At 49.5% G+C, this 26,415-nt stretch overlaps 1 protein-coding gene across 3 annotated transcripts; it reads left to right on the top strand.

Moving 5' to 3' along the window:
* Nucleotides 1-25,740, top strand: F2 (coagulation factor II, thrombin). Of its 3 annotated transcripts, XM_043548351.1 has the most exons (16): nucleotides 1-3,122; nucleotides 5,378-5,543; nucleotides 10,421-10,493; nucleotides 13,114-13,277; nucleotides 16,175-16,199; nucleotides 16,395-16,445; nucleotides 16,955-17,060; nucleotides 17,194-17,330; nucleotides 20,005-20,307; nucleotides 20,771-20,872; nucleotides 22,016-22,142; nucleotides 22,703-22,870; nucleotides 23,225-23,398; nucleotides 23,629-23,807; nucleotides 24,936-25,006; nucleotides 25,466-25,740. In XM_043548351.1, exons 4-16 carry the CDS (start codon nucleotides 13,188-13,190, stop codon nucleotides 25,607-25,609), a joined length of 1,677 nt encoding a protein of 558 aa, XP_043404286.1. In that variant the 5' UTR covers nucleotides 1-3,122; nucleotides 5,378-5,543; nucleotides 10,421-10,493; nucleotides 13,114-13,187; the 3' UTR covers nucleotides 25,610-25,740. The 3 variants fall into 3 exon arrangements, with proteins under 3 accessions (XP_043404286.1, XP_043404287.1, XP_007069796.3); XM_043548352.1 differs by lacking the exon at nucleotides 13,114-13,277; XM_007069734.4 differs by lacking the exons at nucleotides 1-3,122; nucleotides 5,378-5,543; nucleotides 10,421-10,493 and adding an exon at nucleotides 10,610-11,909.
* The last annotated feature ends 675 nt before the right edge of the window (nucleotides 25,741-26,415 follow it).

The following is a 26,415-nucleotide window of genomic DNA, read 5'->3' on the forward strand; positions in this document are numbered from 1 at the left end:
ACTACGTTGCTCAGAGGTGTGAAAAATCCAGCGTAGTCAGCGCTAGGTTGACGGGAGAATTCTCCTGTTGACCTAGCTACCATCTCTCAGGGAGGTGGATTACGTACATTAATGGGAGAACCCCTCCCATTGGCATAGTTAGTGTCTTCACTGAAGAGCTACAGCTGCGCCACTGCAGTGTTTTAAGTGTAGACAAGCTCTAAATATCACTAAGCCAGGTCTCTGGCAGCTGCCCCTCTGTTGGAAATCTATAGGTAGTGTGTGCTGGGCCTCGTGGAAGGAAAACTCTGGCTAATAGGGTGAAAACCTCATTACAGAGGAAATCCCACTCAGAACTAATGCAAAAGACAGTGCCACTGCTGTCCTGTCCCCAGACTGCTTAAGGGTTAGATGAGCACCATTGCTTTGTAGTGCTCTGTGGTGAAGGCAAGGGTGAGCGCAAACAAGCAGCTATTGAATCAATTGTAACCACCCCTCCTCTCTTTGTTTTGGTTTCATTCCACAGTTTCACTGCTTTATTTCAATTATTTTTTCCCCTTTCGTCCACTTAGGGTGATTGTAGCACGAGGCACAGCTGAAGAGATGCTGAGCCAGTTACCGAGGAGTTTACAAAGTTCTTTTGATTTAAAGATTACTCTTTACAATTAAATCAAGCAAAGCTCCATCCCATTCTCCACTAGAGGCCCAGGCAAGACGCTTCTCCTCCATATGGTCTGTGTTTAGCCTTATATAATAATTCAAGGGCATGACAGTAGCTGCTCCCTGGGATTTCCCTCTTGACCTCTTCCCTGCAGGCTCTGCTTCAGCACCTCCTTCGGCACCTACAGTAGTGAATGGGTCAGCACTGCATTGCAAATGGGACACCAAACACTGTCTTCAGTTTCCATGGACTGAACCTCTTCTGCCCCAGTAAGGGTAGTTTGAACGTGCTGTGCAGTTCCTCTCTTCATTAAAGGGCTCTGATCTTGGAGCGGCTCCTTTTCCCTTTGCTACATAAAGGCTTTGGGTCTCCCTCCCAGTCGCTCATGGGAGAACCAAGGTCTTGGGGTCTCCCATGGCTTTACACCAAGATTTCTACCAGTGAAAGACAGCTATAAATGGGTTCTTCCCCAGGGTGATGTGGCTTCATTTCAGCTGAGCCAAAGCCATGCTGATGAATCTAGTTTTGAAACTCCTGGCACCTGTGAACAAGGGGTCTTACTTAGCTAGAAAAGGGATTGCGCAGTCCCAGCCTCAAATCCAGGAAGAGGCCACGCTTGTGCCCTCACAGAAGGCAAGAGTTCAGCCTTGGACTTGGCTGTTACTGAATTGTTCCCGCATCCCTTTGCTGTGAGGTGAACTGAGGGCAAAGAACTTCTGGAAGCCAGTCTTCATTAGTTGCTGTTAGGTGCTCATGGCAGGGCAGAGCCTTTTTCAGTAAAGGCATATTGGTCGTCACTGGATCTCTGTGTTTATTCCCATCAGTGATGATCTTTGCTGTCCATCCTCCTGCACTGGCTGCACTCAGCGCTAGCAGGTATAGAGTCTTAGATATGAAAAAGTTGTAATAGGTTTCTTCCAGCCTCATTCCTGGAGCCAGGGCAGGGACAGAATAGTCTAGTCTCATTCTAACTGTCCCCAGTGATGGGGCTCCTAGCCGTTTCCTGGAGAGAGGATTCCACAGCTTCATACGCTTTACTCTCAGGATAATTTTTCTTGTATTTGGACAATGTTTCTCTCTTTGAATCCATCCCATTCCTTTGTTCTACCCCATTGGCATCATCTCCCTCTCTGACTGGAGCATGCTCCCTTTCATGCCCGTTGATTAATGTTATTTAGACCACATCTACACTACAACACTTTGGTTATCTCAATTTACATCGCCATAAAGCTGCCACAGATAGTATATTGCTCGTGCATGTGTGGCTCCTTGCACCTGTGCTGTGTGTACTCACCAGGAGTGCTTGGGGCAATGCACGGGGCAATGCACCATGAGTAGGTATCCCAGTGTGCAACCTGCCACCATCCAGCACAGTGTTTCGAGAAGTTTTGGCAAGGCATGGTGGGGTAGAAACAGGTTGTGCAGGGGTGACTGGGTGCAAGAGATCAGGTTCCCCGTGTGCAACTGTCTCCATCCGATAATGTCATCTGTGCCCCATAATTTTCACACTTTTGTTAAAAAGCCCACATACCCATGCAGTCCTCTCAGTCCACTATCTCTGACAGAAGCATGGAGCCTGCACAGCTCTGCACTATTGTCATAAACATTGCAAGCACAGGACGCACTATCCTCTGGTATTTGAGGAGCCATAAGAAGAACCGCATCAGTGGGGAACATGACAGCTTCTTGCAGGACAGATTGCTGTGGGACAATGAGAACTCATTCAAGGTTTCTGGTGGTGTTCTCAGAGCAGCTGCATATCGTGGAGCACCGCTTCTAGGTTTGAGAAATGAGCGCTGATGGGTGGGATCTGATCATAATGCAAGCTTGGTATGATGAGCAGTGGCTGCAGAACTTTTGGATGTACACGGCCATATTCCTGGATCTGTGCACCAAGCTCACCCAAGCCCTCCAGTGCAGGGAAACAAAAAAAGAGAACTTCACTGACCGTGGAAAAGTAAGTGGCAATCACACTGTGGAAACTTACAATGCCAGATTGCTACCAGTCAGTGGGAAATCATTTTGGAGTTGGAAAATCCACTGCAGGGGCTTTTGTCATGCAAGTGTGCAGGGCCATTAATCATCTCCTGTTATCCAGGGCTGTGACTCTCAGCAATGTGCAAGACATAGAGGATGGATTTGCAGCAATGGGGTTCCCGAACTGCAGTGGAGGAATAGATGGCATTCATATCCCTATTTTTGCACCTGGCCACTTTGCCACAGAGTAGATCAGCAGAGAGGGCTACTTTTCTATGGTTATGCAAGCATTGGTGGCTCACGGGGGATGCTTCACCAACATGAATGTTGGCTGCTCAAGGAAGGTGCATGTTTAAGAACACAGGACTTTTCAGAAAGCTACAACTGGCGAATTACCATTGGCAATGTTGAAGTGCTATTAGGCTTGGGGAAGACCCTGCTCCCTTGCCTCTTGAAGCCATACACCAGCCACCTCAACAGCACCAAGGAACTAGCGCCCAAGCAGGTACAGAATGATGGTTGAATGTGCTTTTGGTAGATGGAAGGGATGCTGGCATTGTTTACTTACAAAAATTGTATCTCAGTGAAAAAAAATCCTAATAGTTATAGCAGCCTGCTGTGTCTTGCATAAGATCTGTGAAGCCAAGGGGGGCGGGGGGGACACAACAAGGAGTCCTTGTGGCACCTCAGAGACTAACAAATTTATATGGGCATAAGCTTTCATGGGCTAAAACCCACTTCATCAGATGCATGGAGTGGAAAACTACAAAAACTAATTTTTCCCCCTGCTGATACACCTTCTTGTCAACTGTTTGAAATGGGCCACCTTGATTACACTGAACTCATTAGTACTACAAAAGTGATTTTTCCTCCCTTCTTGTGAACTGTTGAGAATAGCCCACTTCCACCTTAATTGAATTGGCTCGTTAGCACTGACCCCCCCACTTGGTAAGGCAACTCCCATCTTTTCATATGCTGTGTATTTATTACCTCTCTACTGTATTTTCCACTCCATGCATCTGATGAAGTGGGTTTTAGGCCACATAAGCTTATGCCCAAATAAATGTTAGTCTCTAAGGTGCCACAAGGACTCCTCGTTGTTTTTGCTGATACAGACTAACACTGCTACCCCTCTGAAACCTGTCAAAAGGGGGGGAAATTGCCATGGGGCTGTAGGGCAGGAGTGGAGCAGCTGTCAGCAGAGTTTGAGCAGCCAGACACAAGGGCTGTTAAAAGAGCTCAGCACAGAGCTATGTGGCTCAGGGAGGCTTGGAAAGAACACTTTAACAGTGAGCCACAGTAATGCATTGTGGTGTACTGTGCTGTACCTGCCCTTGATGTTTTGGGGCCATTAGGAATTGTGTGGTGCTTGATATACACCTCTGAGTAGAACACTGTCAGTGCACCTATTAATTTTGCAGTGCTTGGTGTTTGTTTATGATTGTTACATTTTGTCACTGATCTGATGAGCCGTGTTATGCTGTAGTATGGTGACAAGTAAATGTGTGTTTTCAGAACTGCAAGGCACTCTGCAGCATATGTTGTGAACGAATAAAGATTAATTATTTTCCAAATATAATTTTACTCTAACAAAACCAGTGCACAGAAAAATCTGTGTAACTTTAAAAGCAAATACATCAAAAATTTACTAAATTAATGGAACAGAACTTAAGGAGAAAGAACATTCATGTCCATTAATACACACTTTAAAAGCATATAAAGTGTATGATAAAATATGTGTATCTGAAAAAGTATAATAGATTTGAAAAGTATGAACATAGAGCTTACTTGTACAGCTGTTGTTTTTTATGACAATGTCAGTGCATTCATTTTGGTGATGTTGGCCAGCCTAATCATTTCAAATTATGATTTGCAAGCAAAGTCTAAATGAGCTCTCCCTAACAGCTAATGATGAGCTGGGGGCTTGGGGAAAGGCTTCAGGACCAGATTGTATTTACGTTCACACCTAATCTACCTAGGTATCCAGCAAACAGAGCTGTGTTGCCCAAGTGATAGATTTTTGGCTGGGGTTCAGCCAAATCACTTGAATGCGGGGGGAGCGGGAGGAATTAAATGTTGTTGTTCTTATTGTATGAGTAAAGGGCAGTAGAACTGTACTTAGCCTGTGTTGATTGAGGGCATCAAGAGAGGGTGGGGACAGGTGTTTTGCTTGATGGTCTGTCTGAGTCACAAGTACCATTTAACCTGCCCCTCTCCACTGTTTAAAGACAGCTGATTAGGCTCCATAGATAGTCTTTTGTTTTGTTAAGTGACCACTACAGCTGAAATCACTGATAATCAGGTCTAAGTGCTTAGTCCTGCTGTGGGGACAGTGCTTCTGTGGAAGAGACGGCCCAGCCTGCACTAGTGGCGAGGTTTTTACTACAGCCCACCTTCACCCTCACAGTCTCACCCCTCATTGGCCCTGACACCCCCCCTGTAAATTCGAACACCCCTCCCTAATTTCAGTTCCTGGGAAAGCACTGGTTCTTAATGCCCATGGGGTTGAATGGCAGGGGTAGGAATGTTCCCCCTGCTACCACGTGGAATGTTGGGAGGTGTGTGAAGGGATGTGCTGTATTGGAGTTCTCCAGGGACTGGAAAGGGAGAAGATCCCATGGTTGTTGAACCTGTAAGTCTGCAACAATCAGCAGCATCTATTTGCTGCCAGAGAAGCTCTATTAAGTCCTGGTGCATCTCCCTCTCCTTTTCCTGCTGGGACTCCTGGGCCTTTCTCCTGTCTGCTGTTTCCTTCTCCAGGCTGCCTGCAGTGATCACCCTCCAGGCCCAGTGCTGATGGTGCGATGCAGGATCTCATTTAACATGTTATACCGAGTCCTCTTCTTTCTCATCTGGCTCAGATTTTCTGCAAGTGTGGAGAGGGACCCCTTAAAGGCCGCAGCAGCTGCAGATAAAACACACAGAGGTACCATTGTCAGTTTAGTCACAACAGAAGGAAAAACTTAAGATTCAGAACTCCCTTCCCTTGCTCCCCATAACCTTTAAACAAGACGTGCTCATTGACACTTCTGCTTGGGAGTGGCTGTGCATGGCATCACTCAGCACCAGCCACAATGAGTGTGAGCTGCAGGGGTGAGGGAAATGAGGAAGGAACTGCTCAGTTGCATGAAACTTAGCCCTGGTCTACGCTGGGGGGGATCGATCCAAGTTACGCCAGTTCAGCTACGTGAATAACGTAGCTGAAGTCGACGTACTTAGATCGACTTAATGTGGTGTCTTCACTGTGGTGAGTCAACAGCTGCTGCTCCCCCATCGACTCCATCTGCGCCTCTCATGGCGGTAGAGTACAGGAGTCGACGGGAGAGCGTGCGGAGGTCGATTTATCATGTCTAGACTAGACACAATAAATCAACCACCGTTGGATCGATCGCTGCCCACAGATCCAGTGGGTAGTGTAGACATACCCTGAGTATAGGGCAATGGCACTGAGTACTGGCACCATTTTCTGGAGGCAGTGGTGATTGTAGCTGAGATCTCACTCCTGAGGGTAACAAAGGCACAGAGAGCACAACTGCTGCTGGTGGTGTCCCAAAGCCATCTGGGCCCCTATGCTGCTAGTCTGTGTACTGCAATGGTACCTGCCAAATTATCACTGACTGGTGTGCAAAAGTGTCCTACTGCAGAGGAAGAAATGAGGCCGCCATTCCTAGAAAGCTCCAGGAGAACTTTGCAGAGTACCTCCATGACAGTTTCATCAAAATCTCAGGAGGATTCAAAGCCCATCCCGGTGTACATAAACAAACAGCTCAGCATGGCTCCCCCCTGCCGACATCTACAGGGAAGTGAAAATCCCATAACAATGCTCTCTCTCTTCATTGTCCCACTACCTCTTCTAGTATGAGTAAATTAATGAAAAGTCGATAGCTGTGTCCTCTTAAGTTGGGGGTGCCATCAGTACATCATTGTAATGGGAAATACGTTTACACACTTACCTGAGATTCCTTTCCCTGCGTCAGGCTTGCCCATGCTCGACTGACTGGACTGCGTTGGAGTCTCTCACAGGTCCTGGCTCACAGTGTAGCTGGATTTCCCCCCCCAGTTTCCTGTCCCCCATCCTCCTCCTCGTTCTTGCTGTTTATGCCAGGAGTCTGTGGCTTGGGCTTCTTGGAGGTATCCATGGTGAAAAGTAGGGGTGGTAGTGGGGTCTCTGCCAGATATGCCATGCAGCTCTTTGTAAAAGTGGCAGGTCTGTGGCTTGGCACCAAATCAACTGTTGGCCTCCCTGGCCTTCTGATATGCCTGATGCAATCCGTTCACTTTCATGTGACACTGTTGCTGATCCCATTGTCATGCCCTTTCTCCTGCATCCCCCGTGCAATCTGCTCATAGATGTTGATGTTTCTATGGCTGGTCCGTAGCTGTGCTTGCACAGCCTCTTCCCACAGACTCAGGAGATCCAATGTCTCCTCTACTCCAGGATGGAGCATGACTAAAGCATGAAGCCGGCATGGTTACTTGTGCAGTTGCACGCGACAGTGGGAGCTGCTAGGTGTGTTTGCCAAGCTGGACAATCAGGAAAAGGCGTTTCAAAAATTTGCAGGGCTTTAAAGGGGAGGAAGCCCTCCAGTCTGCATGACCCTGGGCAGTGGAGTTCACAATTATGACCAGAGTGGTCAGTGTCAGGCATTTTGGGAGGACTGTTAGAGTTGACATGGTGTCTAAACTTGTGCTGCGTTGACCTCAGGACACCGTCCAAGGCCACTAAGGGAGGCGGTTACTGCGTTGCTGTAACTGGGCACTTACCTCAGTAGGAGACAAATTTAAACATAGACACATTCACAACTAGGTCAATGCAAGGCGGCTTACCACGACCCAACTTTGTAGTGTAGGCCAGGCCTTAGAATAGGTATATGTATCACTTGGATAATTGTTCTTACAAAGTCAGTCCCTCCAGTATCCTCCTCATTTTTGATTATTTTTCTCTGAACACACTCAGGTTTGTCAGTCACCTCCTGGTAGGGAAACGTCCAATTCTAGGTGCCAGCTTAACCAGTTTTTTAGAGCAGGGACCATCCCTTCCCTGCTGTAGGACTCAATGTCTCTGTGTATAGGGCCAAAACCTCCACTGGCTTGTTTGACTTCCATATCTCATTGCAAATGCCTGTCTCGTTGGCTGCCTCTAAAGCCTCAGCTATCCTTGCTGCCCGATTTCCTCCTGTCTGAGGACCTGTTTGATTGATTTTCCCCAGACTGAGTCTCCTGGGGAAAGCAGGGTCCAGTACACCTGTGATTTGTTACCACTTAAGGGAAGGCAATTGGGGAAGTTGCTGGGAGAGCTGTGACAGAGCTTCTGAGAAGACTCAGGAAGTAAACTGCTGGGGGAGTTCCTGGAGGAGCAGCCTGAGAATCCAGCAAATGCAGGCTAACGAGGGGACCAGCACAGCCCCTTGACTTCCAGGGCAGAGACTGAGTAGAGCCTGGTAAAGATGGATAACTGTACCTAGCAAAGAGGTTGGTGCTAGGTGGACCTTATAGATGGGGGTCTGTGGCCAGTGGGAGACAGAGGTGGAAGAGTCCTTACTGTGCCTTTGGTTTATGTTAAACCAGACCCCAGCAAGAGGGTTTGTTATTGGACACAAGCGCCTGTGGACAGTAAAGGAAATCTGAGACCAGGTGCCACAGAGCCACACTTGGCCAGCAGGTGGCACTACAGAGTAGGCCTACCCATTTACAGGCCTTTAGGATTATTCGTCTGTCATCATAGGAATCCAGCTCCTCCCTATTTCTTACCACTTGGGAATGTCATTAGTGTTTTTATTCCCCATTCTGGAATCTTATTAAAGCAGTAGGAGGACCAGACTGCTGCTTCTGCTTCTTATGGCTCCCCCTTTCCCATACCTCATTCCGTTGTCAGGTATCATTCCCCTCAGTTTAGGGGCTTTTAGCCAGTTTTTAGGCCAGGCGATGGTCCCAGATCCAAGCCAGTTTGAATTAGATGATAGGAGAGCCTATCTCAGATGCTTTGCTGGCATCTTGTCACTGCTGGGTGCACATTTATTCAGTAATTTTAATGTAAATAGGGTGCAGCTGGGCCCAGTGCTGCTGCTAAGCTGAGTGGGTGGAGGTTGTTTTTGAAGCTAGAATGATTAGTACATTTAGTATGTTCCTGCTCTAATTCCAGGTGACTGGCCCAGCTCTCTGCATTTGTCAAATATTGACACAGTTGCAAAGTGACCTTAATGACACAGAGATCACCATGTGCAATCCAGGCATCTGTCCTCTGCCATGGTTCCTAGGGAGTGAGGCACAGTTGCAGGGGTGCCTGCAAATTGCAATCTCCTTTTTCCTGCTATTCAGTCTCTTACTCCCTGCGCTGACCCCAAGCTGCCTCCTTTCTTCTGGGAAGACAGGAGAGAATAAACAAGACAACTGTGAATGTCCTAGCTGTAATATAGAGACACCTTAGCCTTCCTCCAATGCTTTGGTGTGAGGTGATAGCCTGGGGGCTCTGCTTTCCCACCCAGTCAGGCGAGACCATCCTGCCTCCGTGAAAGGGGCCCTCAGGTCACTGCAGTCCTGGAGCTCAGGCCCAAAAATTCAACGGACTTGTAGTGACCAGGAAAGAGCACCAGGACAGAGCCCAGGCCCTACCAGTAGCCTCTGCCCCCTCTCCCTCCCTGCAAGCAGTTAATCAGCTGGGCAAGACCCTCCTGCCGCCACCTGGGACTGGGAAAGTACTGTGTGCTAATGTTCTTGACACCTCCCCCTGTGCAGAGAGACTCTGGCTGCAGCACATGGCCTTATTTCCCCAGCTGTCCCAATGGTGCATGTGCTCCTTTGCCTTCACCCTCCTCCCTTCCCCAGCCCCTCTGCATGTCTTTCGCTCTCTCTCTTGGGATGATTTGCTCATGCTCTCTAGGTAACACAGGTTGTTTCCAGCTTGATCTCTGACCCATCATACAACCTCCCTGAGACCCAGGGCATCTCAGCTCTTTCCTAAGGGAGTCCTTGGGGATTTCTCCAAATGCCTCAGCATGTGACTCGCTTCTCCCCAGAACCCCTGTTCTCAGGTAGGGGAGGGAGCCTACATAACTGCTCTTTGTACCCCTGGCCGAAGAGTCATTTCTCTGGCTGCCCTAATACTAATATTTACACTCCCCCCATGGAGGTAAACACTAGTTAGAAGATGTATCTAATGCACAGACCGGAAAAATACTCCATGAGTGCAGAGGGACATAGCAAAGAGCTTCATATTGAGCCACTGTCCCCCAGGCTCTGGCAGCCCCGTTTTCTGTGCTCTGAACCTGTCCCATGTTACTTTTACAGGCCCTGCTCTGAGGAAGCTCACACTGGTAATGGCCACATTGCTATTCTTTAACACACTATATGAAGCACTAGATCTTTTGGGGTTCATTATTCATTTTGATTTCACAGCTCTCAGGTTAATCCTGCCTTCCTGTTCTCAGCAGATTCCTCCCCTGCATCTCCAGGGCTTATCTGTCCACCTGACTAGTTTCTTGCTTGGCAGAATCTTTTCATCTCCTCTCTTTTTTGGGCTCCCTTTAGTACAGGCCCACTCTCCCACTCGTGTAGGATAAAAGGGGCCTCCAGCACTATCCCCTGCCCCCCGAAGGGGGTTGTATCAGGAATTGCTTTATTAAACTTAACTGGAAAGAACTCCAGTGGGCTGTAGCAGCAGCTGGTTCTCTGGCAGACCACTGGCTATGGTGCTCAGAGAGAAGAAAAAATGGTTGAATCCTGAATGGGAGGCTTGTGGCTAAGCCATGGGGCAGGGCTGAGAGAAAGTTCACTTCCTTAAAGCATTATGTGTTATATTTCTAGAGGGACCAATCCCTGCTCTGAGGAGATCAAGATGCAGTGCCCATCAAGCTCAGAGGAGAGGGCAAGCATAGGGGTAGGTCGTCTTCATCCTGACCTTGCTCTTTGTGACCACAGTGAGTCTTTGGGAGGGGATTGGGGAAGGAGAGCTGGGGGGCTGGCACATACAGACTGGGAGGTTGCTTCGTGTGTAAGGGGCCACATGGAGGAGAGTGAGCATGGGCCTAGGAAATGAAGGGAGTGGTGGTGTTGGCATCCTTGGTGAAACAAGGGGCTAAGAGGAGACCCTAAGAAATGAGCCAGGGTGAAGACCATGCTGGAGTTGTGTAGGGTATTGAAGGCAAGAATGAGAAGTTTAAACTGGATGTGATGGGCAAAGGGAAGCTAGTGGAAGGACCCTCAGAGGGGAGGGATGCATTTGGGACTGGGGAATAAAGGAGAGAATCCTTGCAGTTGCATTTTCGATGGAGTGGAAGTGGGGGTGAGTATTGGGGAGGCCAGGAAGGAGGAGGCTGCAGCAATCACAGATGACCAGGGCATTGACAAATGTGTGACGGGCAGAGCAGAAAGGAAAGAACAGGGAGCCAGCCTGCATGTGAGGGGAGGAGTCGAAAATGAGTCTAGGGTTATGTCTACGCTATGGGGTAGGCAGGTGATTCCCAGATCACATACACGAGGCTCAGCCGGGCTGAATACAAACTGTCTGAACCCTGTGGGCAAGTTCTCAGCATGTCTGTGCAAGGCAACCGCTACCCGTGCTACCATAGCTACCCTGCTATTGATACTCGCACTAGCTCTCATCAGCTAGCGTGAGTATGTGTAAAAGAGCTGGGAATCACACATGTAGGTCAGTGTAGACATAGCCCATGTGACAGGGAGGTGGTGGGGCCAACAGCAATGGGGCAAGGTGGGAGCAAAGATGACTTGGGAGAAATTGTTTCGGCTATGTTGAGCTAGCAGTGACCTCACCAAGGTGGGCTGGGCTCTCCTGGCTCTGCTGCTGGCTCACTGGGTGCTTGGGAGCATCCTTCTCTTTCCACCTGCTTCCATTTCCCCACCTGTGACCTCCTGGCAGTTGTGAGGCTGCAGTCACTCCTCTTTGAAGTGTTTGACCTGCCCAGTGTGATGGTGGTTATGACAGCGCTATATCAGAGCTAGGTTGTATAATTGTTGTTGTTTTATTGTGCTGCTCAGACCAATAAAATGGTTGAAAGTGAAAATGCATGAAGGGGAGGGAGAGAAGCCAAGCGGAGGAGGGACAGCAGGAGCCTCAGCCCCACTGTCCCTGACACACCACACACAGTGACCTCCTGGGTCCTATTTCTTCATGTTGGTTCAACATTAACCCAGGAGGGGCTAGGACTTCTCTTGTCCTGCTCCCTCTTCATTTCCCCTGCAGCTGAGGCATATACCATGAGGCACAGCAGAGTCAGAGTGCTGGGCAGCCTGCTCCTTTTCTGCCTCCAGCACCTCGTGCTGAGCCATGACAGGGGTAAGGGCTCATTGGGTATGGAGGGGAGGGAAGGGCAGGGGTGATGGGAGGCTGAGGAAAACAAATGGGACTGTTCATTCCCAAGCTGCAGCTGGAAGGGGAAGCCTGTATGAAGAGCTGACAGTCCCTGGAGTGGCCAGGGCTTTGTTCCAGCTAGACAGCAGGAGTTAACTTGCTAAGAAGTGGGGCGAGAGTGCACAGGGCTTCCCTATTGCTGTGTAGGGAGAAGTAGCAATCTCCAGGTTCTGGGGAAAGAGCTGGATGGGGTGGGGAGAGTGGCTGGCTACTACAGTTCAGTGGATTGTGTTGGGTTATTCTGACTGTATATTTCAAAGCCCCCTGTCTTGGAGCATGAATGAACCTGGGGGAGGGAAGGGGTATCTTAATGAGTCCTGCACCTTGTGCTGGCCACATGTGGCATTTCCTGGGCCATGGACACACTTTCTCTTGGTGACCTGCTTTATTTATGGGGGGGAGGGGGGCTGTTGTTCTCTACTTTGCCCCTCTGGCTGTTAGAGCAATACATGTAGTACAGGCTAGGCCGTATTTCACTCCCAGGCATATGCAGTATACTGTGTCCCTGTGCCTGGTGCTGCTCCTTTGTTCCCCCCTAGGGCTTCTGCTCCCTCATTCCTGTCTCTCCATGATGTGGGGGCAGGGTCCTGTCAGACAGGACCTTCTGACTGTCTCTTCTGTCCCACTGCTATGCAGAGGAATGGGAGAAGGCTGAAGCTAGGCTGGAAGTCAGGGTCTCTGAACAGGCAGATGGAAGTGATTTCCCAGCATATCCCACTGAGCTGGGGTTGCAAAAAGACGCACACTAGAGTGAGAGAAACAGCTGCCAGTATGTGGCAGTACAAAGACAGTGAGAGCTGATTCCAAGCAGACAGGGTTTGGCCCAGCTGAAGGAAATGTACAGGGAAGGGGTGGAGGCCCCAGCTATTGGGGCATCTAGGACTGGTCGCAACCTTAGCTCATAGATTGCAGGGAGGTTAATACTGCACGTGGACTCAGGGTGAACTGGATAGGTCCTGCTGGGCCTCTTTCATTCCCTGTTTTCCACTAGAGGTCAGGCAGTAGGAGAGGCTCGCTGGCTGTGTGTGTTTACTGATTCAGACCCATGAGCAGACATGCAGAGCCTGCAAAGGAAATGGTTCTCTTCAAGCTCTGTGTCGAGTGACTGGTCGATGTTCTGGTTTGGTAGTTTTCCTTGGGCAGCAGGAAGCACTTTCCCTGCTCAAGCGCCCGCGACGTGCCAACAAGGGATTCCTGGAAGAGATGCTCAAAGGCAACCTGGAACGGGAGTGTCTAGAGGAGATATGTAGCTATGAGGAGGCCTTTGAAGCCCTCGAGTCCACTGTTCGCACGGTATGTACAGCCACTTCCAGGAAATGTTCCCTCATGTGGGTAGTGTGAGGAGAGACCAGATAGTCGAGAATCATAGCTTCTAAAGGGTTCATCAAGGGGCTGTCAAGGTGAGGTCCAGTTTGTTCCCTAAGGAGATCCCAGACCCCCTTCAAGGAATGACTTTGGTTCTACGGCATATTTCCTAAGTGGGGCAGGAACTACCTTTCCCTCCTGAAAGGTCAGAGAGGTTCTGGTGGCAGCACCCTTACAGTCCTGGGAGCTGTCCTGTCTTTCAGAGGGAAAGAGAAAACTCTAGGCAGGTGCCTGACAAGCCCCATCCTGATTACTGGGGGGATGCAGCTTGGTGGAGGTGGAGGTTGGGGGTAAGAGGTTCCTTTGAGGGGAAATTAGGTATATTTTGTTCTATTTGGGAAAAAATGAACATCACAATGAGTGTAAATCAGTGTGTGCTGGGGACGAGGTGCAAGACAGCTGGGAAAGGTCTGTACAAGGAAACTAAATCTTAGTTGATACAGGAAAGAGCAAAATATTCTAAAAATGAAAAATTAATTTAAAACAGGTAAGAGCGCACAGGAATTAGGCCTAGGTTAAAGTACAATCTGTGCAGAGCCCCAGGGGTTGGAGTTATTAGGTCTGATTGCAGGATGGGGACCTCAAATACAAAAAGGCAAAGATTTTAAAAATCTAACTAGCTAAGCAAGTAACGGTTAATACAAAAGCAAGACTTCCAAACAGCCCCAGCCCCCATCCCGCAAACATGGCACATGCTTGCGTCTCAGCTCCTGCTGAGCACATGCATGTTGTGGGGATCTGGGCCTACTTTCAATTTTTAGGCCAGTTAAACTAAGCTTGGTCAATTGTCTTTCATTTGCTTTTAAATTGTGACTAGCAAGGGCATTCAGCAGAACAAAACAGGCCTGAAAATGTCTAGTTATGCCACAACTAAGAATGGTTTATATATAATATATATATAAAATAAGTGAAACTGCAGGCTTGCCTACAAGGTGCATTAGTCTACACCAGAAGGGTGTAAATTCTAGTGCAAACTAGCGTGTAACACATTAGCTGGCCCATGATGGTGTGCACTAAAGTTCTCTAGTGCACCTTTGAAACAGGACTACATTAATGTGCATTTAGGGTTACCAACTTTCTGATTGCAGAAAACCGAACATCCTTGCCCTGCCCCCTCTCCCACCCCTTCCTGAGGCCCCACCCCCTCTCACTCCATCCTCCCACCCTCCGTCACTCGCTGTCCCCCACCCTCACTCGCTTGCTCATTTTCACTGGGCTGGGCAGGGTTTTGGTGTGTGGGATAGGGTGAGGGCTCTGGCTGGGGGTGTGTGCTGGGACAGGGGGATGGGCCAGAAATGAGGGGTTCAGGGTTCGTGTGTGCTCCAGGCTGGGGGTTGAGCTGTGGGGGGGGTGAGGGTTCCTGCTGGGGGTGCGGGCTCTGGTGTGGGGCCAGAGATGAGGAGTTTGGGATGCAGGAGGAGGGTTGGGGCTGGGGCTAAGGGGTTTGGAGGGCAGGAGGGGGTGCAGGCTCTGGGAGGGAATTGGATGCAGGCAAGGGGTTGGTGTGCAGTAGGGGGTGAGGGATGCAGCCTCCAGGCAGCGCTTATCTCAGGCAGCTCCCAGAAGTGACCAGCATGTCCGGCTCCTAGATGGAGGCATGGCCATGGGGGCTCTGCAGGTGCTGCCACAGGTGCTGCCCCCACAGCTCCCATTGGTCACGGTTCCCAGCCAATGGGAGCTACGGAGCAGGCACTTAGGGCAGGGGCAGCGCACACAGCCCATGTGGCTGCGCCTCCGCCTAGGAGCCGGAGAGAAATGCCAGCTGCTTCCAGGAGCTGCATGGAGCCAGGGCAGGCAGGGAGCCTGCCTTAGCCACACTGTGCCGCCGACCGGACTTTTAACGGCCCAGTCAGCTGTGCTGACCGGAGCCACCAGGATCCCTTTTCGACCAGGTGTTTGGGTTGAAAACTGGACATCTGGCAACCCTGTACACACAAGCAGGGTCCACACAAGCCAGTTAGTGTGCAACATGCTAGTGTGCACTGGAATGTATACTCTTCTCGTGAGGACTAACGTACCCTGCAGATAAGTCTGTACAAGATTTCTACCAATCAGCCCCTCACTCCTTTGCTTATGATGTATCCCTTGCCCCCACGGATACATCATAAGCAAAGGAGTCAGGGGCTGATTGGTAGCAATCTTGTCAATTATTTGTCTTTCCAGTTTAGGAGGTCTTTGCACCAGGGATTGTCCCTTACTATATGTCTAGACAGCACCCAGCACATTTGGGATACTACTGTAATATAAGTCATAGAGATAATGCTTGCCACTGGTGCCTGACCTTGCAGGGATGGAAGGAGAGAGGCGTTTGTGGCTGGCTGATGTAAACTTAGGGACCCCAAGCCCAGAATGAAGAGGGAAGGCAGCTGACCACAGGAAAGGCCATTACTGCCACTGTGCCCCCCCGCCCCCCACACACACACACCCAAATTGCTTTGTCTCCAGTCCCCTACTACTCCCCAAGTGGGGTAGTACTCAAGGCAGCATTCTGCTTGAAGAGGGTTTGACAGCTGGAAACTGTCGTGCTGCTGAGATAGGTCAGCCAGAAGTGAAATGGGCTGCTTTCAAACAGCCTCCATTTGGGGCAGGGCTGTGACAGGAGAGGTAGCCCCAGAATTTGACAGGAAAGCATGTGACTCAGTGTCACTTTCTCTCTGTTGTGCTCCAGTATCTTTGATCTCAGCAGGGCCAGAGTTTGCTCCCTGTTTGCCAAGAAGGGACGTTCTCTTACTGAGACAGTGCCTAGCTTTGGTTTGAATTGCAGAAGTTAAGGCAGGGCTGAGGCTCCATTACTCGGCTCCTAAGTGTTTGCATTTGTTTTGCAGAATGAATTCTGGAGGAAATACAGCGGTAAGTTGGTTCAAGTCCTGCAAATGCTTTGATGTCCCACAGGCTGTACAGCTGTATCCCAGAGAGCTGGCTCCCTTGCTCCGTTAGCAGGGCCCACTCCCCAGGGCTCTGTCCCCTCATATGTTATGCTGACTTGAGATGCAGTGCTCATTGCAGTCCCTTTGACCTGACAGGTTTCTTGCTCTTGTTTGTTAGTATGTGAATCCCAGAGGAACCTCAGGACAGTTCTGGATGAGTGTCTGACAGGTAAGAGAGGCTTGGAGACCTCATGAGCTACTGGAGATGGTGAGTTCCCGGAAACCTGCTCTCAGCACAGTTTGGGAGGAAATTCTAAAGAAGCGGGGAGGTCATCAGATGGGCAATATTGGGGAGCAACAGCCCTTAGAGGGGGAGGCAGAGCCCCTTAGACTTTCCTGCCATACTGATCCCCCACAAACACTTTTCATTAACATCCTAAAAACCCTGGAGTCCCCCTTAGAATAGCATAGGATAGATGCCCAGCTGCCGTCAGCTCCAATGAGGAGCCAGTTCCTCACCACTATTCCCAGCTCCCTCCAGCTGCAGATCAAGGCACTGAGATACAGAAGTGAAGTCCATCCAGATGATCTGGGTGGTAAAATTTGTTTAAGGTGGGTCTCTCCATGTATGTGAGAACCGAAGTCAGGGATTTGTAGGTTGGTACCTATGGACTCAATGAAAATAATGCCTCTGATTTCCTTCTGGGTCTGACTTGCCCTCTGTTGGGACTTTGGCAGGAAACTGTGTCGCAGGCAGCGGGCAGAACTATCGGGGGACAGTTTCTGTCACCAAGTCGGGGATTGAATGTCAGTTCTGGACAAGCAAATTCCCTCACATACCTGAGTAAGTCCATAACCCTCTTCTGCACACACTAAATCCCAGCTCTGGTTGGAGGAGCCAGGTTGTGGGGAAGACCACAACCCTGACTGGAAGGGTTCGCTAGGCTGCTAGCTACCTCATCACTCCTTTCTCATAGGTTTAACACCACCACCCATCCGAATGCCAATCTCACCAAGAATTACTGCAGGAACCCAGACGACAACCCAAATGGCCCCTGGTGCTACACTCGAGACCCAGCAGTGCGATGGGAGGAGTGTGCTGTTCCAGTGTGTGGTGAGCCTCGACACTGGGCCCTGAGATACCCTGCTCCCTGGGAGGGAAGAATTTACTCTAATGCTGATACTAAGGACCTCAAGAAAGGGGAGGGTCTGTGGAGAGCGGGTGTGGGAGGGAGGAGTCCTGTGGGAACGGGTGGAGGAGCTATGGCTTGGAAGGCAAAGGTACACTGAGCTGGAGAGGGCTCCCCATTGTGCTGCCCATTCACCTAGCTTGCTTAGGTCCCTTTGAAGTGCTCAGTCTTTACTATTCTTTGCTACTGTCAATAATGTTGTGCCCTCTAGAGCCTTCAGCAGCTGCATCAGTGCTGCCAGCCTCAGGCATTCATAAATCAGAAATGAATAAATTGCATTTTTTGCCTACTTTCTGTTTTGTTTTGTTTTTAAGTAACCTTTATGGCAAAACCATCCCTCCCCAATTTGTGTGTGATCCTCTCAGGTTTCAAATTTCAGCCTTAAATACATACACACACACAAATACAGGTCTCACTGCTTGACCTCCACTTATCCTCTCATCACTGAGGGGGTGGGGAACTGCCATTCTCAATATTGCCAGCCCCAAAGGTTACAAAATCATGTTAAACAGAGACCAAAACAAAACATAGCTTTGGGTTATTTTTAAAAAATTCCTGCCCCCTCCAGTGTGGGGGGTGACAATCGGTGGTACCAATAGTCCCAAATTGATTAAGGTGATTTTTGGCATCCCGCTGCAGGAGCTCTCAGCCCCACATCTGCCAGCCTCACATCTGTTCCTGCAACTCCAGGGTTTCCTCGGCCCCCCCTCTTCCATGGCCAGGTGTTGTAGGGAGGGAGAGTGGAGGGGGAAGGAGCAGAGGAATCCCTGCTGTTCCCACTGCTCACAGGAGGGGAGCAGAGCTATCCAGAGCTGCTCCCTCCTCCCCTCCTGTGAGACTGGGAGCGGGTCCTGAGGGGATAGCTCTGCCTGCTTCCTGCTGCAGCCCTGGTTGGCTGGGCTTCCCCAGGAGGTGGGGCAGGCAGCCAATCAGAGAGAGTTTGACCTCAGGCAGAGCTGAAACATGAGAGGGGTTGGCAGAAGGACTCCAGCCCTGGCCAAAGACAGGTGATGCATGAAGCATTCTCCAGCCTTGACAGCGCTGTGTCCTTCCCCCTCCCTGTCCCTCCCTCACTTGGCAGTCTTGGCAGCTGCCCCCTCCCCCTTGTGCTCTGCATCCTGCTTTCCCACAGGCTGCTGCACCCCCTAGACAGCCACTTAGTCTCCCCTACACCTCATTAGCTCAGCCCCTCTCCCCCGTGTCCTCTCTACCTCCCTCTAGAGTGGCAGCCATCTTCCTTGAGAGCAGCCTGGCCTCAGTCTCATTGAACATAATGGGATGTGGTAGCCATCTCGCTAGGAGCTGCCTCACGTCCACATGCAGGAGTCTCTCAGGAAATGGCAGCTGTTGTGCCAGGCGTTAGCCCTGCTGACAGTAGGCGATGGCAGCCCTCCTAATAGTGGAGCTTTCAAGGCTGAAAGTAGGAATAAGAGCATGTGAATACATTATTTTTTAAATAACCCAAATATAGTGAAGTCAGTAAGTGCCACTGACTCCCTTTTGCCGGGGGAGACTCAGCCACATGTCCCTGTGCTGTTCTCTGCACCTTGACCAGTTTCTGACCCATGGCAGAGGATTTTACCAGCTGACTCTCCCTTAGCCATCATTTTGCTTACATGCTGAGAGACTAGCACGTTAGAGAGGCATCATTTCCCTTCATGGATGGTGCCCTGGTTGCTCATGCAGGGTAAGAATTGGCTACACCGAGGGGCACCTTCTCGGAAGCTAAGATTGACCCTGCTGCTGCTCGCTTAGGTAGCTACGATATCACAGATGTGCCTGCTGTTGTCACAGCAGCTGCCAACACAAGGAGAATGAAAGGAGGGTGAGGCCAAGGTACAGCTGCACAGTATCTCTCCTGGTGTCTGCCTGCTTGCCCAGGAAATTGGAGCCCTGCTCCCCACGGCTTGTCGTCAGGCGAGACCTGTGAGAGGAAGATTATAGAACTAATGGACTTTGGGGCTGTGAAGAATATTTTGTCTCATTGACTGAGGCAGAAATGTTTTGGGGAGGCCTGTGGTTTGGAAGCTGTGAAGGTCTATCTCCCCATGTGCCCAAAGGAGTGGAGGGCAGTGGTAGCTCTAGCTCAGAACTGTAGGTGGTTTCTTGGGTAACCCTCCATAAGTTTGTTAACAAAGATGCCCCTGAGGCCTCCTTGAGACTGCCAGGCTGCTGCATGAGTGTAGGACTGCAGAGAGTTGCCTATTTCTGCTGTGCTGTCCTGTGTGTGTGAGTGAGAGAGAGAGCGAGCCTAGGGCATCAATATAGGGAGCCTTCCCCTGAAAATGCAAACACACTGAAGTTCCATTAACACCTGGGAATGGCACAGAACAGTGAGATGAAGGTCTGCTTCATTTTACTTTGAGTGAAGCAGCACTTCCAGGTGCCTCACTGGTGAGGAGGGGGCTCCTGGGCTCTGTGGGGTATCCCATGGGATTCAGGATGGGGACTCCCAGACATGGTGGCATGTCCAGTGGAGTGATGGGACATAGTGAAGTGCTCTGGGGCCTGCTGGAATCTGGGCTGTAGCCAAACACCAGCACTTCCCACTGCAGGGCCATGAGTCTGATAACGGCTGTCTTGCTCCTTATCTTTCAGGTCAGGACAAGACCACAGTTCCATTTATTCCCCGGGACACTCCACTGGACAAAACACAACAGCCATGTGAAACGGACAAAGGGCTACATTATAGTGGGACTCTTTCTGTCACCGTCTCTGGGGCCAAGTGTTTGCCATGGGCCTCAGACAAGGCAAAGGAGTTGTCACATGGAACTACTTTTCTCCCAGAAGTGAAGCTGGTGGAGAATTATTGCCGGAATCCTGATGGGGATGATGAAGGTGTCTGGTGTTATGTGGATCATCCAAATACCACCTTTGAGTACTGTGACCTGCACTACTGTGGTGAGGCGCGTCAATGGGTATGAGGATCTTGGGCCTGCAGGGTGGGAGAAATTCACAGTAGCCAGGAGGATACAGTACTGTGGTGAGGAATGGGTGGGCCACAGCCTCATGGTAGGCAACATGGGATTCATGTTTTTACATGAAGAAGTTGTGCAATTGTGGGTCACATGGTGTATGTGTACACATGTAAGACTATGCCTGAGGCTTGAGAGACCCTTTGACTGACAACCCCAACCCCCCACACCACCTCAAAATCTGCCCCCATATTCCAGCTAACTGGATGCTGCTTATTAGTTCACCTGTTGGCCAGAGGTTGGGAAGGAGAATTGAACCAATAGTCTTCCTTAAAAAAGCAATACTTCCACCAACTCCACTATGTGTGGGAAGGGATGGTGCCACTTCTGAAGTCCCTATGTAAAACGCTGGAGCTTTGCCTCTCAACATCTCTGTCTGTCTCTCTCAGCGAGGCCCCTGGATGAGATGGATGCCGTAATAGCAGGGCGGACCATTACCCAACAGCACCAAACCTTCTTTGATGTTAAGACTTTTGGTTCAGGTGAAACAGGTGAGCAAAGGACCCAGGAGGCTCAAATATAGCACCAAAAGTGCTGCAGAAGCTGCGGCTCCTTCCTACAATGCATTGCTTCTCAGAAAAACCAGCCTGTTAAATGCCTACTGCTGAAAGCAGAAGTGGATGTTAAAACTACTTTAGGTTCTGTCTAAAAAGCTCATCCAAAGCTAGCCTCCAGTTGTGAAGGAGCTTCCAGCCCTTACAGTCCCAGCTTTCCCCAGCAGGAGGTGCCATGGGGAGATCCCTGCTACTTCAGCCCTGGTTCAGAGCAAGAAGTGCTGTAGGAGAAGGTGCAAGACTGCTGGCTTTAGGAGATCTTCCAGTCCCAGCCTCTCCCAGCAAAGAGCACAATAGAGAATGAGTAGGGTTACCACCTTTTGAAATGCAAAAAACCCAGCACTTTCCCCCCACCTCAGAGCAAGCCTGCCACAACCACAAGGCAATTCCGCAACCCCCGCCTTCAACAGCCGCTTATAGTATCTAGAGAGAGAACATCATCGATAACAAATGGGAGTTTGTTTTATCAGCACATTTTGCCAGTCAGCCTTTAGTCTGTTTCGTTTAGCCGGTTGTCATTGAATGTGCAGTTTCTGATGTGAGCTTTCTTATTATTAGGGGATGGGGAAGAGGGGAGTAGTAGGATCACTCACACCATCACCCTTATCTTCCATTATTTAATATACCTTGCACGTCTCCTCACTCCTGCATGACTCAAACCCTCTCTCTCACACGTGCAGTGTGCTTGCATGTTGGGGGGCAGGCAGTGGTTATATTTTCAACAGTTTTGATCTGTTATTGCTTAAACTGTGGAAGTGGGAACACTGCAGCATTGTTAGCTGGACACACAAACTTTTAACATTAGATATCCCAGTGTACTGTGGTGATAATCTAAATCTTTAGACCTATATGGCAGAAACCAGGCAGATTACATTTATTTTTCTGGTAACTGGCAAATTCATAAAAAAACCAGCCAGGCCAGTCAAATACGAGCCAGGTGGTAACTCTAAAAATGAGGCAAGAACAATGGCTGAGCATGCAGCTACCAATTACTCCCAGTCAAGCATATTGTCTGTAGAGCAGGGTCCCCTGCATTGCAAATCAGGTAGAGTAACAGAGACAGGCTGCCTGGTTTTTCAGATTGTGGCATCCGTCCCCTGTTTGAGAAGAAAAAGATTTCTGATAAGAGTGAGCAGGAGCTGTTGGACTCCTACATTGGGGGCCGGATTGTAAAGGGGGAAAATGCAGAAGTTGGAAGTGCCCCCTGGTAAGTACTGTTGCTGCAGTTTCTTTAGTCTTTCCTTTTAGACCAGGGGAAATCAGAAGTCTCGTCAGCTGGCATGGAGTATTCAGCCAGCACCACTTCTACTCATAGCCCCTTCAGGGGGCTGACTTGACAGTACTTACTACAGCTGGACAGAGACTCCCTCTCTCCTTTTGGAGCCAAGTGCATGGTTGCCATGGAAAGGGAAGCACTCTGCAGGCTTTGTGTTTCACCCTTATCCTACTTGTTCCAGTTCTGCAGGCACATGTCTCTGTTGGTGGCCATGGCAGAGATTGGAAGGCTAATTTAGATGGGGAAAGTGGCAGGGGAAAAGCACCCTTCAGATAGGACTGCAAGGAGAATACTCATCCTCAGTTCCAGCTCCCAGGGTCCTAAGGACTAGACCTGACTCATGCTAGAGGAGTGCTGTCATGGTCTCCTGGGGCAGTGAGGGCAGGTTTCCCTGGTCACGCCGAACTGCTGTCCCTGCAAGGCATGTAAGAACATGCAGCCAGCTGAGCCAGTGCCCTGGGTAAATCTCTCACCTTCTCTTCCCATCCCAGGCAGGTGATGCTTTTCAGGAAGAGTCCACAGGAGTTGGTGTGTGGTGCCAGCCTCATCAGCGACCGCTGGATCCTTACTGCTGCCCACTGCCTCTTTTACCCACCCTGGGACAAGAACTTCACCACAGATGACATCTTGGTGCGGATTGGGAAGCACGAGAGAACAAAGTAAGAACTTGAAAGGGGGAGGGAAGGGAAGCAGATGGGAGTCTCCCACGAGTGCAATGGGAGAATAAAGCTGGGGTCTAGAAAGGATGTCATCTGCCTTATGGGAACCCCCATGGTGAACCAGGCTGTCATGTGCTTTCCCAGGTTACAGTGGGTTCCCATGGAGATGCTACTCACTGAGGCTCTACTGATCCCAGAGTCTAAAGTGAAAGGGAGGGCAGTTTGCACCCTTCCCATGGCCACTCTTCCTTGTGAGAAGGATGGTGCTGCAAGCCAGCCAGAGGGCCAGCAGCCCCCAGAGCTCACAGCTGCTGCTGCACAGTCACTTCTCTCCTTCTGTTGGAATCATTTCAGGTACGAGCGGCACATAGAAAAAATCTCCATGCTGGATAAAATCATCATCCATCCCAAGTACAACTGGAGAGAGAACCTGGACCGAGACATTGCACTGATACTCCTGAAGAAACCCATAGTCTTCAGCGACCGCATCCACCCTGTCTGCCTGCCCACCAGGGAGCTGGTGCAGAGGTGAGGAGGCTGGAGGGTGAAAGCAACCCCAGAGAGAAGGGCTGAAAATGTCTCCTTTGGGTCTACATGAAGGATCAGGAAAGCCCTGGCAAAAAGCAGGATGCATCTTTTGTGCTGGTTTGCAATAGGGGAGCCAGTTGGTGAGGTGCCCCTCCAGAGTCTGGGCAGTGCTAGGCTATAGGGGTGGCATGTACTATTTCCATGTGTTTTAACCTTGCTTCTTCCCCCAGTCTGATGCTGACAGGATTCAAAGGGCGGGTATCTGGATGGGGTAATCTGTATGAGACCTGGGTCTCTGGCACAGTCGCCCTGCCTTCAGTTCTGCAACAGGTGAACCTCCCCATAGTCAGCCAGGATACCTGCAAGGCATCCACTAATATCAGACTCACTGACAACATGTTCTGTGCTGGTAAGTGCTGCTGGGTGTGCAGAGCTAACTGCTGCACATGGGGACAGTGATGGATGGGTCAGGGGCAAAGTTGCTCTTGGTACCATGTGCCATAATGCAAGGGCTCACTTAGCTTAATTACTGCCCAGTAAACTTCGATCTATCCTGAAGAAATAGTATGCCCAGGGCATGAATGAACCTCTGGAATTCCCAGCCTATGTAGGGGGTGAAGAACTTAGCGCCATGAATAAGGCTCTTGGGCATCAGCTGGTTGTGAGAGATGAGATAGAATGGGGCTTGGAATTCTCCCCTTGCTCCTGTAAACATACAGAATTAGCAGAGTTCAGCATTAGGGGATTTTGAGGGCTTGGCTGTAGTAGTGGTCAACACCTAAGATACTGAATGTGAGGGAGTGACTGTCAGAGCCAGCTTACACTACACGACTGTTTTACATGGTGCTTCATTCAACTTGCATTGCTGAAAACATTAGCGTTAAATAACACCAGCAGCATGTCCCTACTCCGGCTCTGACGCAGAGGTGTGGCCAGGCAGCCTGCCCTGTCTGCAGGTAGCGCTCCCACTGGGAGCTTGAGGGCTGGAAGACCATATTTTACCCACCCTGCTATAGGAAGAAATCATGTGAGAAAAGCAAAAGTGTCTTTATTCCCCCTAAAAGTACAGCAATGCTCAGGATGATCTTAAATAAGGGCAACTGGATCCTGTACTAAATAGGGGAAGGGGTTAAGTGTATGTGAGAAGACTGACTGGATTCTGCTTGAAGGAGGGACCTACAATATCCCAGACCAAAGCTGTGAAGGAGGGGAATCACAGTAGATGGAAGTCTGGGACAGCGTACTAACCCAGGGGAGAGGAGATGGAATTAAGGCAGCATGAGAAAGATAGAGGGAAACAGAAGGTGGGGGTGGCTATAAGGAAGCACCTTTATTCGAGCTTTTCATTATAAAGACATTAAATCAAGTAAACCTGTCGCTTTATGACAACACACACAGTTCAGTGAGAGGGTGTTTGGAAGGGCCATACTGTTAGTACCTTTACCAGACTTAGCATCAGTGTAACATTAAAGGTACAAATGAAGAAGAGAACAGCCCCTTTCCTCTTATCAGGTACCCTTTGCCTTTTCTCCTGTAGGGTACAGTCCTGAAGACTCCAAGAGAGGGGATGCTTGTGAGGGGGACAGTGGGGGCCCTTTTGTCATGAAGGTATGTGCAACAAGCACCAGAGCAGTGCCTTTGCTCAGGGGAGACTTTGGGAGATCAAAGCACAAGCCTTATAATGTTAAGAGGGCTGAAGTGACAGTGGGGAGGTACTTCTCTCAAATGGCTGCAGCTGCAGTTACCTAAACAGCAGATCCATTTCTGGTTTTGAACAACTGAAAAGAGAAATCCTGAAATAATCAGGCCACATTCTATATTGATCTAGCTTTATACGTTGAGACTACTGGTAAAGAGTTTACGGGAGTGATAGCTGGATACCCACCTGGTGTAGATATGCTCAGGCAAGCTAACAGGTGATTGTTAGTGTTCCCATAGAACTAGGCTACAGCTATCACTGTTGAACCTCTACCTAGGCCAGCTGGAGGCCTAAGATGTCTAGGGCACAAAAATCTTACCGCTAGTAGCAGTGTGTGTAGAGCACTAATTTATTTTCCTCTCTGTCAGAGCCCAACAGATAACCGCTGGTATCAGGTGGGGATTGTCTCATGGGGAGAAGGCTGTGATCGTGATGATAAATACGGATTTTATACACATGTATTCCGCTTGAAGAAATGGATGCTAAAAACCATCAACAAATATGGGCAATAAAGAAAGCATCTGTCACATCTCAACTCTTACAGCTGCTTTAATTTGTAGCAATATGAACACTAAGGAACCTGAAGTAAAATGGCTAGAAGCATTCTCTGGCAACATTGCCAATAAAATGGTTATAGCAAGGATTTTGCTTGCTTTGTATATTGGCAGTGGTGAGAACAGGACTTGGTTCCAGCTAACTCTTATCTATGTAATTTGTGCCCCCAGCACCATAGCATCTGAGCATTAAGTAGTACATGGTAAGCTGACTTGTTTAAAACACATCAAGATTTGGCCCTAGCCCTGGAGATAAGTCACAAACTGGGATAATGCCTCAAGGTACAAACCAAGAATCTTGATTATGTGTTCCTTGTCACTTGTAGAGCATCAGCTTCTAGCACCTAAACAGCCTACAGAAAAGGAAACACTAAACTGCTACAAGGGGGGGCAGTTAAAATGCTACAAAAACATCTCTCCCTCAGCAAGAGGAAGGCAAGGGGCACCTGTCCACCTACAATCCTGTCCCTGCAAGGAAAGGATATTTTATGGAGTGGAAGACATGGGAAGCCCCTTAAACAAATACCCACAGTATACAGTGTTCATCTTTGAACAAACATTTTGCTGGTTAGGGGGCTGGGGCTCTTGGCTAGAGAAACCATCTGCTTCAGAAATTTTGCACCCCACCACACACTACTCCAAAATGGCCTGTTCTCTTCACTGACTGACCATCCTAAGTTGACAATGTAAACAGTTGGTTGTGCTGCAAGGGAAAGACAGCATATTTGAAAAGGGATTAGGTGGTAGGTTAAGAAAAAGGTTAG

This window comes from Chelonia mydas, chromosome 6 (genome assembly GCF_015237465.2).
Source record: "Chelonia mydas isolate rCheMyd1 chromosome 6, rCheMyd1.pri.v2, whole genome shotgun sequence".
Classification (NCBI taxonomy): Eukaryota; Metazoa; Chordata; order Testudines; family Cheloniidae; genus Chelonia; species Chelonia mydas.